General features: G+C 46.2%; 1 protein-coding gene across 5 annotated transcripts in view; it reads left to right on the forward strand.

Moving 5' to 3' along the window:
• The window catches only part of ASAP1 (ArfGAP with SH3 domain, ankyrin repeat and PH domain 1), a 300,508-nt gene that overhangs the window by 225,235 nt on the left and 60,363 nt on the right, over positions 1–14,910 (forward strand). For all 5 annotated transcript variants that reach the window (XM_023519706.1, XM_023519704.1, XM_023519707.1 and 2 more), the window contains exons 10-11: positions 3,125–3,225; positions 4,768–4,837. In XM_023519706.1, coding sequence (XP_023375474.1) covers positions 3,125–3,225; positions 4,768–4,837 — 171 coding nt within the window. The remainder of the gene's footprint in view (positions 1–3,124; positions 3,226–4,767; positions 4,838–14,910) is intronic.

The following is a 14,910-nucleotide window of genomic DNA, read 5'->3' on the forward strand; positions in this document are numbered from 1 at the left end:
TTCTATAGCTTACATTTCTTGGCTCACATCAATTTCCCCAGGGTTTTAAGCTCATTGTTTAAGTTTAGTTTTCTATTTTTTGCCCGAATGAGTTTTTTATTAGCATTCCTTTCCTGAATACATGTTGATTTTTATTATGGTCTCAAAGGATCCAGGACCTATTTCATTCCTTCAATTTTTATTTTGTTTTTTTTGTTGTTATTGTTTTTAATTATTATTACTGTTAACAATTCTCCAAGATTTACTTTCTTGAAAATCTTTTTTCATTTATCTGGAGTGCCCTGCAAAGCAAGCTGAATGACCATCATTTCTCAAAGGGCAGAGATAATAATTTGTATGACTTTCTTAAGCCGTGAAACTCATTAGTAATTAATTTAGGGTTGTTGGTGCTAGACTTCTACTCAGTTTAATGGAATAGGCTTCTGGGGTCAACGCCTAGAGTTCAGCCACCTTTAAAAGCATATTTGTACCAGAGGGGAGGAGGGAGGTAGATGGGGTAAAAGGGGTCAAATATGTGGTGACAGAAGGAATCTAACTGTGGGAGGTGAACACACATGCAGTATGTATATGCCTTACTCTTGAATTGTGCACCTGAAACTTAATGGATTTCGTTAACCAATGTCACCATAAAAATAATGATAATCAATAAAAAAACAAATAAATAAAATAAAAGCATATTTGCCTGATGTAAAGCAAGGCCCATGCAATCTGTTATGCAGAAGTTTGTTATATAGTAATAAATATATGTAAGGAATGTCTTAATGATAAGTTTACAGAACCTAATAGTTTTCATAAGTTATCAACTTCCAAATTCTGGTTAAAAAAATATAACTACTTATATTTTTAGGATGTAGGCTTTTATTTTAAAGGTTAGCAAATGGATTAAAGATAGAGAAGCATGATTTTAAAGCATTCAGACAGACTAGGAATTACGAGGGCAGATGAAGAGAAGTTTAGTTTGATGAAAAGGTTTCCCAGGAAGAGAATTAGTCTTTGAATAAGAATTGATATCCAGGAAGATTTTGGATTTTGTCGTTAATGTTTTGGGGGGGGTGGGGGAGGGTATACACATGGCAGAGATGCCTGGGTCCAAATCCGTAGCCGAGTAATTGTCATGCGGTTCGTTGAGTTAGAGCAGGCAGCCCCGTGGGTTTATGCCACCTCTCCTTTTGTCCCATGCCTCAGTTCTCTGCCACCCGATCTAATTTTTCGTCCATATTGTTCTTTATTAGTGTTATGGGCACATTGCTGCCTCTTTCAAAAAAACCATGTTATGTCACTACTGTTTTATGGTGAACTCTCACCAGAGGCACTGGTAGAAGAAGGTGGCTGTTTGCCTATCTGATATGTAGAGATCAGTACCCCCCATCATCCAGAAAACATGAAAGCATGTATCGGGGAGACAGAATGAGCCAACGTACTGTGGAGGTCAAGGCTGTGGGCCCTGATTTGTTTCAGCTGGAGGAAACCTGGCCGGTTAAAGACAGAAATGACTCAGGGCAAGAGAGTGACGAGAGCTTGTAGCCTCTTTAGTATGAGTCGACTTGCCTGTCAAGTGTACAGTCAGCTCTCACTCGCCTACACGAGGGAGCAGGCAGTGTGTGGTCAGAGGGTGAGCATCCACCTCAGAGACGGGGGTTTCGTTTCACTGCCATCCTCAGCACCTTCGTGGGACCTGGCTGGTAAGTGTTCAGGACGTGCCTTTTGAGCACAGAACCCATCACGTGTAGAACAGCCTCACAAAGGGGCATCGTCCTACCTGCAGGCCAGAACAAGGCCGTCCTGACCGCGTGCTGTTCACCAGCCGTCAGTAAATAATCAGTGGCCGATTCAGCTTCCTGCCTCATCACCATCACGTTTCAAGTGTTGTTTAAGAACTGGATATTTTTATTAAGTTCCCTTCACTTGGAAAAATGAAACCAAAAAAAAATCCTCCTAAACGTTGTGGCTCTTCTTAGATTTTCTAAGTAATTCACTTTGGATTTCCCCGGAGTGTTGGTTCCCGGTGCGCACACTGGAGATATGTCAACCATTTTATCTTGGGGAGCTATGAACCTCATGTCCTCCCACTTAGCCTTTTTCTGTTCTCACTCAAATGACCTGAAATAAAACTGGGTAAATATAAAGATATTTTATTGTCCGAAAGTTTATCATGATAGTAGAGGCGCGCGCACGCGTGTGTGTGTGTGTGTGTGTGTCCTGGTGTTAAATATCTCTACAATGATGTTTTCTCTGTGTTATAAAAAAATGCTTAAATTATGAACAATGAGACCGTCAATGAAATTAACTCTGTTTTCAAATGTTCTGCCTTTTTTCTCTGTCGCTTTTGCCCTTCCTGATCGAAGTCTAGGAGAGTAAGTCAACACCTTTCGTGAGAATGTACTGTCCTCCTTCCGTCCTTGCACAGTCAGCATTACTAAAGTTTGTTTCTTACGTGTTCACGGTAACAGCTGTGTCTAGTGGCGCAGTCTTTACAAGCAGCGGTGACGTGCCAGTGGGGTGCAAATGCGAAACCCCGCTTGTTTGCATCTGTCTTGCTCTGTTGACCCTTGTCACCCTTTCCATTACATGATACCCTTTTCACCGCAATAGAGCCATCTTAAATTAAAAGCATGGTTACAGGTATATTTTACAGAGGGCCGGTTAGTTACAAAACTAGAATCTTTTAAGAGCTTTTCACACCTCGCTTAGAGGTGCACTTTTTGTCGCCGGCTCTCGCAGAATGTGTGAAGGGAGGGAGGAGCACTTGAGAGACAGGCACGTTCAGGTTGCATGAGCTTGTTTCGTGGTCCACTTCGTTTTCCCAGCCCTTCCTGTGCTTGCTTCTGCTGCCCGTGTAAACTGGTTTAGTCATAGAATGGTCTTGAAGTAGAACTGGGTTCTGAACTAGGGGTACGAGGCCTGGACCCCAGGCTCCAGCTCTGCCTCAGATCTGCTCGTTCCTCTGGTGACTGCTTCTCTGCTCAGCTTTCTCCTCCAAAATAAAGGCGAGGACCTGACAGCTCTCAAAGTCCCATCATTCTCTGAGCCCCAGACCAATGGGCAAAGGCTCAGTGGCAGAACAGAGTCAAGGACTTGAGAACTGTCTCCAGCACCTGTCTGATCCGTGGTTTCGCTTTTCTAGGATTCCCAGAGCCGGCAAGGGGGGTACAGCATGCACCAGCTCCAGGGCAACAAGGAGTATGGCAGCGAGAAGAAGGGGTACCTGCTGAAGAAAAGCGATGGGTACGTACAAGCCCATCCAAAGTCCCTGTGTGTGCCTGGCACCCAGCCTGGGGGCTAGTAACCTGGGAACTTCTTCCTGCCCCTCAGACAGGAAACACACTGACACGTTTCCCAATGCACTAACTTCAGACCTTTGCACACTGATTTTCCTCGGATAAGTCTGAGATTTGACCTACTGACTTTAGAAGAAGTGGTAATTGTGTCATGGTCCCTAAGTGACACCCATGACTTGTGACATGCAATTTTAGAAAGGCAGGAACTCAGTGGAACATGAAGCAAGCAGATGGCTCACTGACTTCATGCTCTCCCACCTCTCTGCTTGTATTTGTTGTAGCTTTCTCTCCCTGGGGGGCCCGCCTGGCCACCCAGACCCCAACCTTGGAAGTTGACCTTGACTCCTCTTTCTTCCTCCATCACAGCCAATAGAACAGCCCCTTCTATTTCTAAAAGAAATAATACATTTCCTGCCATCTCTCTGCCCTGCCTTGGGATGAGCCTCTGCCATCTCCGCCGGACTATTTCAGGAGCCTAAGTGGTCTCTGTGACACGCTTCCCCTTGTCCAGTTCATCTCTGCACAGCACTCGGAGTAACCTTTTAAAAAACGTAAAGCACACCAGGTCACTCCCACACTTGAAACGTTCAGTGACACCCCGTCGCATGTGGGCTCTCCCCCCGCCTTTCTCTGCAGTCTCATCCTGTGCCATTTGTCCCCTGGTCCTGCCACACTGGCCACCTTTCTGTTGCTTGAACGAATGATCCTGCTTCGTAATAAGTGCATTAGTAGAATTGTGATTACTCACTTGACTAATTCTCATCCTTTTTTAAAAGAAAGCTTCTGTTTTCTGATTGCTTGTGGGTATGTGCTCCTTACACCCATCCGAGGGGCATACATTTTTTGTTTCGTTTTAGTTTGTGAAAATTGCCACTATTTCTCCCATAAATTTCTGGGGTCGCTGTCAGTTGTACTCATCATTCTACTCGTGCATTCAGCAAATACCTTATGGGAGCCATGCTGTGCGTCAGGCGCTGTGGTCAGTCCTGGGAACAACGCTGACGAAAGTCCCACCCATTTGTAACTTACTTTCTGAGGAGAGAGCCAGACAGTAAAGCGGGAAATGTGTGGAGGTAGATGGTAACAAGTTCTGTGGGAAAAGGCAAAGCAAGGCCGGGAATGCAGGGCGTGTGGGGTGCTTCTTGCTGCCGTAGAGAGTAGCTGGGGAGGACTCGGTGGATATTTACTCCGTAGCACGAACACGGCTAATGCGTTTGTTCATTCTCCTGCTCTTAGATTTCTGCTGTTTCTCTCGTTTCCCATTTTCACTATCAAAAACAGTGCTATCATGAGCGCCCCTGTACATGCCTACTAGTCTGACTTACCTTCCACCCGGGATAATAAAAGGCAACCGGCATGTTCCGGTGTGTGTGACTTTTTTGGTTGGGGGTCGTTTTGTTTTGTCGCGATTATTCACATACCACTGTGGAACTGCATGTCCCAGAGCGAGCCAGATGCCGTATCAGCTTGTGTTTGACTTGGTTTTCAGGATCCGAAAAGTGTGGCAGAGAAGGAAGTGTGCTGTCAAGAATGGGATTCTGACCATCTCACACGCCACAGTAAGTGTGTCCGGTAATGTGTGCTGTGCCGGCTGTGCCTTTTGAGCAAACACACGACGTCACCTGCGCTGAGATTCTGTGTGTTTATGTGCGCACTCGGGTCAGACGGTCCCGGGTATTCCTTTCCAGAAGAAACTGGGCATGTCCTGTGGCGTCCTGCCTCTCTCGGTCGCTCCACTACAACTTTCTGTCTTTTGTCCCCTCAAACCAAATCAGGTATTCTTTTATAATCTTGCCTTTGGGGAAGTATTATTGGTCTAAAGTTTTCTGAATTCTCAAGGTGACGGAAGGGTGTTTTTTGCATGAAAAAGTAAAGTAGAAAGTAAAACAGTGCATGTAAAATAAGTTCAATCCTTTTTTATCGTTACTGTTTATTTATATTACTCAAAAAGTCCATCCTTGTGTTAAAGGGTTAAATGTACATAAAACAGCAAAATAGTAAAACTGTCTCGATTATGACTCCCCTATTTTTAGTAATAAAGGCAATTTAATAGAAAGTAGAAAATAAGCTATTAACACATGTGCCAGTGGGGTGCAAATGCGAAACCCCGCTTGTTTGCATCTGTCTTGCTCTGTTGACCCTTGTCACCCTTTCCATTACATGATACCCTTTTCACCGCAATAGAGCCATCTTTTAAATTAAAAGCATGGTTACAGGTATATTTTACAGAGGGCCGGTTAGTTACAAAACTAGAATCTTGTAAGAGCTCTTCACACCTCGCTTAGAGGTGCACTTTTTGTCGCCGGCTCTCGCAGAATGTGTGAAGGGAGGGAGGAGCACTTGAGAGACAGGCACGTTCAGGTTGCATGAGCTTGTTTCGTGGTCCACTTCGTTTTCCCAGCCCTTCCTGTGCTTGCTTCTGCTGCCCGTGTAAACTGGTTTAGTCATAGAGTGGTCTTGAAGTAGAACTGGGTTCTGAACTAGGGGTACAAGGCCTGGACCCCAGGCTCCAGCTCTGCCTCAGATCTGCTCGTTCCTCTGGTGACTGCTTCTCTGCTCAGCTTTCTCCTCCAAAATAAAGGCGAGGACCTGACAGCTCTCAAAGTCCCATCATTCTCTGAGCCCCAGACCAATGGGCAAAGGCTCAGTGGCAGAACAGAGTCAAGGACTTGAGAACTGTCTCCAGCACCTGTCTGATCCGTGGTTTCGCTTTTCTAGGATTCCCAGAGCCGGCAAGGGGGGTACAGCATGCACCAGCTCCAGGGCAACAAGGAGTATGGCAGCGAGAAGAAGGGGTACCTGCTGAAGAAAAGCGATGGGTACGTACAAGCCCATCCAAAGTCCCTGTGTGTGCCTGGCACCCAGCCTGGGGGCTAGTAACCTGGGAACTTCTTCCTGCCCCTCAGACAGGAAACACACTGACACGTTTCCCAATGCACTAACTTCAGACCTTTGCACACTGATTTTCCTCGGATAAGTCTGAGATTTGACCTACTGACTTTAGAAGAAGTGGTAATTGTGTCATGGTCCCTAAGTGACACCCATGACTTGTGACATGCAATTTTAGAAAGGCAGGAACTCAGTGGAACATGAAGCAAGCAGATGGCTCACTGACTTCATGCTCTCCCACCTCTCTGCTTGTATTTGTTGTAGCTTTCTCTCCCTGGGGGGCCCGCCTGGCCACCCAGACCCCAACCTTGGAAGTTGACCTTGACTCCTCTTTCTTCCTCCATCACAGCCAATAGAACAGCCCCTTCTATTTCTAAAAGAAATAATACATTTCCTGCCATCTCTCTGCCCTGCCTTGGGATGAGCCTCTGCCATCTCCGCCGGACTATTTCAGGAGCCTAAGTGGTCTCTGTGACACGCTTCCCCTTGTCCAGTTCATCTCTGCACAGCACTCGGAGTAACCTTTTAAAAAACGTAAAGCACACCAGGTCACTCCCACACTTGAAACGTTCAGTGACACCCCGTCGCATGTGGGCTCTCCCCCCGCCTTTCTCTGCAGTCTCATCCTGTGCCATTTGTCCCCTGGTCCTGCCACACTGGCCACCTTTCTGTTGCTTGAACGAATGATCCTGCTTCGTAATAAGTGCATTAGCAGAATTGTGATTACTCACTTGACTAATTCTCATCCTTTTTTAAAAGAAAGCTTCTGTTTTCTGATTGCTTGTGGGTATGTGCTCCTTACACCCATCCGAGGGGCATACATTTTTTGTTTCGTTTTAGTTTGTTTGTGAAAATTGCCACTATTTCTCCCATAAATTTCTGGGGTCGCTGTCAGTTGTACTCATCATTCTACTCGTGCATTCAGCAAATACCTTATGGGAGCCATGCCGTGCGTCAGGCGCTGTGGTCAGTCCTGGGAACAACGCTGACAAAAGAAAGTCCCACCCATTTATAACTTACTTTCTGAGGAGAGAGCCAGACAGTAAAGCGGGAAATGTGTGGAGGTAGATGGTAGCAAGTTCTGTGGGAAAAGGCAAAGCAAGGCCGGGAATGCAGGGCATGTGGGGTGCTTCTTGCTGCCGTAGAGAGTAGCTGGGGAGGACTCGGTGGATATTTACTCCGTAGCACGAACACGGCTAATGCGTTTGTTCATTCTCCTGCTCTTAGATTTCTGCTGTTTCTCTCGTTTCCCATTTTCACTATCAAAAACAGTGCTATCATGAGCGCCCCTGTACATGCCTACTAGTCTGACTTACCTTCCACCCGGGATAATAAAAGGCAACTGGCATGTTCTGGTGTGTGTGACTTTTTTGGTTGGGGGTCGTTTTGTTTTGTCACGATTATTCCACATACCGCTGTGGAACTGCATGTCCCAGAGCGAGCCAGATGCCGTATCAGCTTGTGTTTGACTTGGTTTTCAGGATCCGAAAAGTGTGGCAGAGAAGGAAGTGTGCTGTCAAGAATGGGATTCTGACCATCTCACACGCCACAGTAAGTGTGTCTGGTAATGTGTGCTGTGCCGGCTGTGCCTTTTGAGCAAACACACGACGTCACCTGCGCTGAGATTCTCTGTGTTTATGTGCGCACTCGGGTCAGACGGTCCCGGGTATTCCTTTCCAGAAGAAACTGGGCATGTCCTGTGGCGTCCTGCCTCTCTCGGTCGCTCCACTACAACTTTCTGTCTTTTGTCCCCTCAAACCAAATCAGGTTATTCTTTTATAATCTTACCTTTGGGGGAGTATTATTGGTCTAAAGTTTTCTGAATTCTCAAGGTGACGGAAGGGTGTTTTTTGCATGAAAAAGTAAAGTAGAAAGTAAAACAGTGCATGTAAAATAAGTTCAATCCTTTTTTATCGTTACTGTTTATTTATATTACTCAAAAAGTCCATCCTTGTGTTAAAGGGTTAAATGTACATAAAACAGCAAAATAGTAAAACTGTCTCGATTATGACTCCCCTATTTTTAGTAATAAAGGCAATTTAATAGAAAGTAGAAAATAAGCTATTAACACATATTCTCTTTCTCTTTAGATTGTCAGTGTGCATATATATACATTACATACTTGTAGTTGATACCTATGACATATCTAGAATTTTTATTTTTGTATCACCCATTTCCAGCTAAAAGTCCTATATTGACAAAACCTATAAACTTGTCAAAAAAGGTTCCGACTTGGTGACCGTCAAAGAGATGCACAGTAAAACCAGTAATTCCGACTCTGCCCTTTTAGAACTAGCAAGAGATATTTTTTTATTTTCAAAAATGCAAAGATTATCATGCACAATGTATCAAGTGGGAATAGGAACGCAGAGAGAGAACGCAGAGCAGTCCAGGCGTCTTTACAAAGGCGTGTAGCTCAACCCAGGTCTCCCAGCTGGGAGAAGCAGCTTGTGAGTGAACTTCAGCATCGCACCAAGTGAAGTCTAAGCTGTGCTACGCTGGTGATTGCTAACAGGATGGTAGAAACGAGCGGTGAGCATTTATCACACTGGCAGTTTTTCATTATTCACAGTCAAGGTTAGGGTTTCCTCTCCTGGGGAGGAAAGAAAGTACAACTTTAGAGGCTCTTCATGCCAAACACTTAATAAAATTTATTTTATTTAATCCTCCCTGCAAACCACGTGGTGACCTAACCTTCATCTTACAGATGAAGAAACCAAGCCACAAAGCACCCCATTGCCTTATTAGACTGTACGCTCCCCAGGACTTAGCAGGTCCCGCTCGTCTTTCTTCCTTTGGCCCCTTCACACATCTTGACACACTAAAGGTGATCAGTGCACACCTGTGGCCAGGCCCTTCCTGCTAGATGACTGCATCTAAGAAACTATTGGCCTTTATGGAACTTGAGGAGTTACGTTGTCACATCAGTTAAGAGTGGTTGTTGCTGTGAGTGTCACCTCATTGGGTGGCACTGGCCAGATTTGTGCCCAGGAGGTTGAATTCCAGAGCCTGCGGCGCCTGCTACTGGGGATAGGCCACCAGACACATGTCTGCGTTGCCAAATTCTTTAGCACAATGGAGAGGGCATCATGTTCCTTATGGTAAGGAGACCGGAGACTCAGAAGCCTAAAGTGCTCGTTCATGGCTCTGTCAGTGGATGTCTGGGCCTAGACTCCAACCCAGGTCTGATTGCCTCCAAAATTATCTCTTTTCTCCATTCTACCGTATACCTTACGAGATGAGTAAATTACCTTTGTAAATTAACAGAATATTGCGTTGCTCCAGGCGAACCAGGTCCCAAAGGAAACTGGGTATTTTGTGACAGCCTCTCATGCAGGCTTCAGAGACCAGCAGGCTTCACCCCCTGGATTCCTTCTTTTGGCGAATCCTCTGGAATCACAAGGTGTCACGGTGCTAACGCTGCGTAGGATTTCAGGGACTGCCGTATAAGCCTCTCCTGCTTGCATGCTGAGCAGAGAGTAGAGGAAACTCTTGTGTGAAACTTGTTTCTTCGATGAAGAAAGGAACATGAAATCGAAGAGTTAAAACGTAAAAGAGGTGGCAGATCAAAAGCACTGACCTCGCAGCTCAGGAGGGAAGACTGAGGTTCATACACCTGGCCTTGGTGGCCTGGAGCAGTGTGTCCCGTTCTGTGGTTTCTAGAGCAACTCTAATTCTAGCAGAAAAATGAGGAGAGTAAAAACCTCATTAATTTAGAGCCCACCAATTCAGAAAGTGCACCCATTTGGTTACAGGGTAAAAAGACTAAAGAAAATTCTCATTTTTACAAATGTGTAGGTATAAAACAAATGACCTGCAGTCGAAAATCAGCCAGTTTTCATGTTACTCCCCACGCCACCCTCCCCGATACAAGAAATAATGGATTCCTTAAAAATGGTTTCCATTCGCCTAACGTTCTGTTCGCTGCGACCTTAAGGCAAAGTCACTCAGCCTTTTTGTGCCTGGCTGTCCTCATCTGTCTCATGGAGGTGATAACGGTGGTAGTTGCTGTTAGGGTGGTTGTGAGGATTAAACGAGTGAGTGGATGCGAAACCCTTAGAGCAGAGCCTACTGTGCCTGCTGCCGTGCTGTGTGATTGGGGACATGGCAGTCCTGCCCACACCGTGCTGTGTGATTGGGGACGTGGTGGTCCTGCCCACACCGTGCTGTGTGATTGGGGACGTGGCGGTCCTGCCCGCATCTTCATTAACTGCTGTTCGTACGCCAGGGTAATAGAAACCTGTTATAAGTTTTTGCCTCAACAACTCACTGTTGATAAAACGTAATGAAAATACTTTCTAAAAAACATAGTCCCTGTAGCTCAGATGTTTTATCATCAAATTAATGTATTTTGTGCAATTGTTGTAGGAAGTTTGGGGGTTTTAAGTTCCTATTGGGGAACAAGGCATGGATTAAAGTCGTTAGTACCGTTAAATAGGAAACGTGAATTTAAAAGTTCTTCCCGTACTACCTAAACTCTATATACTGGCAAACAGTAGGCACTCAATAAGTGTTTGCAGAAATGACTAAATGAAGGAGTATCCAGCACATTCCCCAAATGCAGTCACATCATCACCACACTTCTCATCAGGATCCCTGATAATCTCTTTTCTTTTTTCTGTTTGCATTATAACATTGTTTAATGTTGATTTTAGATTGGAACATACTCTCACAAGTAAAGTGACAAGTTCCTTACTGCAATAAGATTGTCAAGAAAATCTCCATTTTCAAATACATCTTTCTTAACACATATACCTATTCTACCAACTGGAAATCAATCCTATGGTTAAAATGATTGGGAGATTTAATAGAATTTGTAGTCATTCACACTCTAGCATGAATTATTTCAGTTAGATAATTAGCTCCTCCTTCCTAAACTGTCTGAAGGGTCACCAGAGGGATAGGGGAGCTTTCATCATGGCCAATAATAATTTTGGAACATGTCAAGAACAGGTGGGATTTCTCAGCGGGAATATGATCTCCAGGGAAATGAGGAACTGGCCATTCAAGGGCAGGAAGAATTAGAAAGGGAAGAAGAAGAAAGATGTTTCCACTTAACTTTATAGATGTCCCAAGAGCAAAGCTCTGGGCCTTTTACTTTCTGTAAAACAATGGCCAGTTTACTTTCGCCTTCCTGACCCTTGGTTTCCTCATCTGAAAAGCGGGCACAGTATCAATACCTAGCTTACAAGAATTAAACAATGACGTTTTTATAAAGTACCTAGCCATTTAGGTCCCCAGTAGACGAAAACTGTTCCCTTGCCCCAAATAAACCGAAATGCTTTCCAAAAGCCAGTAGTTGTAACGCACAAAAATTTTGGAGTGAAGCTCTCTCTGCAGTGGCCTGCGATCGGCCTGTACCGACCTCACCTCTTACAGCGAGTTAGAGTGATTATTGATTGCTTGCCTAATATGTGTCCCTCTGGGGCACAGCAAGTGTCTCAGTAAACCTTTATTGAGGGACAGTGAAATGACCATATCTGAGAACACGGTTCCAAGCGCTAGCGGAGGGAGCGACAAGAGCTTCATTATTTCTTCTTCACCCGCTTTGACACCGCAGGCCCAGGCTGGCCGGGTCGGCTCACTTCCCAGGAAATGGACGATGTCCATTCTTTGCTTGTGCAGCCCAGCGTTTCAGCGGGAGGACGGGGGAATCTCCCTTTCTGGGTACCGATTCCAGCAGCAGATGTTCTCTGCCAGCAAAGAAGTGTCCCCGCGCCAACGGCTTTACGCCCCCAGCGAGAACACCTCACGCTGGTGGTAATGAGCCGCCGGAGGACAGACGCAGAGAGAGGGCACAGTTGACGCGTCCTGTTTCCACGTGCGCGTCTGCTTACATTTCGGTGACTCACAGCCGAGCGGCCACTTTGGGGTGGCCGGGCATCGTTATGTCCGAAGGGTCATGTCTTCGTCACTTCTCTTCATGGAACGTGTCCAGACCTTCCCCAGTTGAAGCATTCTCAAAAACCAAAGCATGAGACTAGGTCTACCGTGCCTGTGTGCGTGCCTGCGTGTGCGTGCGTGCCTGTGTGTGCCTGCGTGTGCCTGTGCGCGCGCGTGTGTGTAAGGTGAATGTATCAGTATATTGTTAATTGAAAAACAGCAATTTGCCCAACAATATATACAAGTGGATCCAACCCATTATTTTTTGAAAAGACATTTCACACACGCACACGCACACGCACACACACACTCCTTGTTAAAATCAAGGCATGAGCAGTGATCGTCCCTGGGTGTAAAAGTGGGATTAACAAGTCACATTCAGCCTCTTCTTTGCATTCTTGGTCTCCTAGAGTTTCTTCAACGAATGTGCGTTACTTTAATGAAAAGTAAAATCTGTAAAGGACAGGCCTGAGACATTCAGGGAACAGAGCCCCCAAATCTTCATGTTTGAAAGGCGTCCTGATGCAAAAGCACCTGTAGCTTATGAAAGAGGTCGCGCCAGCAGAGCCCGCAGGGACAGCGTGGCCCTCCCTCCACGCACATTCGGAATGCTGGCCCGGGCGACGCACGTATCCACCCAGGTCACTCTCTCTCCTCAGCTCTGTCTCGGGTCCGCGGCCCCCACACCAGGGCCACAGCTTTCGCTCAGGCCCCCTCACTGCTCATCGGTCTCACTGTCTCGTCCCTGCCACCATCCAGTCCCCTGAAAGCACACCCATGGGTCACTCTCTGATTAACTCTCATCAGTAGGTTTTCAGAGCTCCTGGGACAGGAGTGTGAATTCTTAGTGCCACATACGGTGTCCCTACTGCCCTTGTCCCCTCCACCCCGCCCCCCGCACCCAGGTGCCTACACCTGCGCCTCACTCTGCCTGCTCATCTGCCTTGCTCTTCCCCCCCGCCCCGCAGTGCTCACTCTGAGTCGATGCTGCCCGTGGAGTCTGTCAAGGCCCTCAGTGCACTTGTGAGCTCAGGCCCAGGCCCCCGGGCACTGGGCCCGTTCTGGGCCCATGGTCGGGTCTGTTTCCCACGGCCGCTTGATGGCACGGATGGCGTGTTTTTGACGTGTGCTTAGAATGTGTAGAGGCGTAATAGCTATCTTGTCAAATAAATGAGTAGATATTTCAAGTAGGCCCCCAGAGTTTCTCTTTTCATTAATTTTAAAATAAGTAATTGGAGGAGAACCAAAAGACCCTGGAAGATATTAAAACAGAATTTAACCTTTGGCACCTTTATTCTCTCCGTTTCTGACCTGCACTCTTAGATGTTCGCACCCGCTGGGCCTTGGCCGACCCTAGGCTGTCGCATGGCAGTCTGTCCAGGCCTTCACCGCATGGTGGAAACAGAGGGACCAGGCTTTGGTCACTCACCTGGGTCTAGTTCCAGGCTCTGCCGTTTCCTCACTGGGAGGTTTTAGGAACGTTAGTTAACCTCTCTGTTCCTGTCTCTTCATCTTAGTTAGTGGAAGAAACTAGAAAGACCCCCCTCAAGTAGTACGTGAGGCAGTGTGTGTGACACACCTGGACTGCACTTGTTCATTTGATAAACGTTTATGTGTTGAGTGCCTGCTGTATGCCAGGCGCATTTTAGCGCACAAAACTAAAATATGTGTGCTTTTTAGTGGGGAGAAAGCAAGCGAATGAGGAGCAATGAGAGCCTGAAAGACAGTCCAGCAGGGCGGGAGGGAGAGTGGGCAGGCCAGGAAATGCCCTCTCCAGAGGAGCTGATTGTGAGGGACAGGTAGGGAGGGATGGAGCGGTCAGGGGGATGCCGGAGGTCAGGCACAATGAGTGAGCGAGTGAGTGAGTGAGTGTGTGTGTGTGTGTTTGTGTGTGTGTGTGCGTGTGTGTGTGTGCGCGCGTGCGCACACGCGGGGAAGAGGGGTGGACAGTGCCCTCCACCGCCCAGCAGAGGGAGCAGCAGACACATTGGCTGGACCTGGAGTCAGAATGAGCCGGAGGTCACGGTGTAGAGATTTTTCTTCTCAGTGTGGTAGGACTCATCAACAGGAAGGACTCAATAAATACGTGTTTCCTTGGGGTTTGGTTTTTCTTTTTTCTTTCCTGTACTTAAACAATGTGAAAGCTTTTTCTAAACTTCCATGGCGGTGTAGCCGCGGGCAAGTCATTTAGCCTTACTGTGTGTTTTAGTGTGCCGAAGCACCAGGAAAATTATACCTTCTTTAATCAATATACCTATAAATTAGTACTCGATTTCAAGAAAGGACTTTAAAATTTTGTAAAATTAAGTAAATCTGAAATTACTGTTTTTACTATAGTGATTCTTGAGCCTTCTGGTGCCTCGGTCCGGGGACTTTGGTAGGGAGTACTACTCCAACTTTTTGTGTTCCTGGCTTGGTATTGGCTGTGTTGGCTGTGACAAGATGCATCAGTGTCAAGTGCAGTTCATGTTGGTGCAGCAAAGTCAGTCCTGTGGGCTTGACTTCAAGGGAGCACATATCGTATGTCATCCTCACTGAAGCTGTGGGTCAACCGTGGAATGACAGACTATATAACATCCTGTCATCAGAATCTTTCTGGTAATACGCTTTGAAATAGTCCATGCTTAGGAATGAGAGGTGACTGGGGCTGTTGCATTCTCCTGAATCAATTAATACTGAACTTGACTATTTTTTTCCTGTTTTAAAATTTGTATCTGTTCTGTGTTATATTGATTGTATCTGTTGGCAAGGTTCAGAAACACTGGACTAACATAGATTTGGGGAGAAAAAGGAATCATCTCGTTAACCCTCTGCCACATTCAAATGTGGATGGTATCTAAAAATTCTTAACTTTTTTCTC

Source organism: Pteropus vampyrus, unplaced genomic scaffold, assembly GCF_000151845.1.
Source record: "Pteropus vampyrus isolate Shadow unplaced genomic scaffold, Pvam_2.0 Scaffold232, whole genome shotgun sequence".
NCBI lineage: Eukaryota > Metazoa > Chordata > Mammalia > Chiroptera > Pteropodidae > Pteropus > Pteropus vampyrus.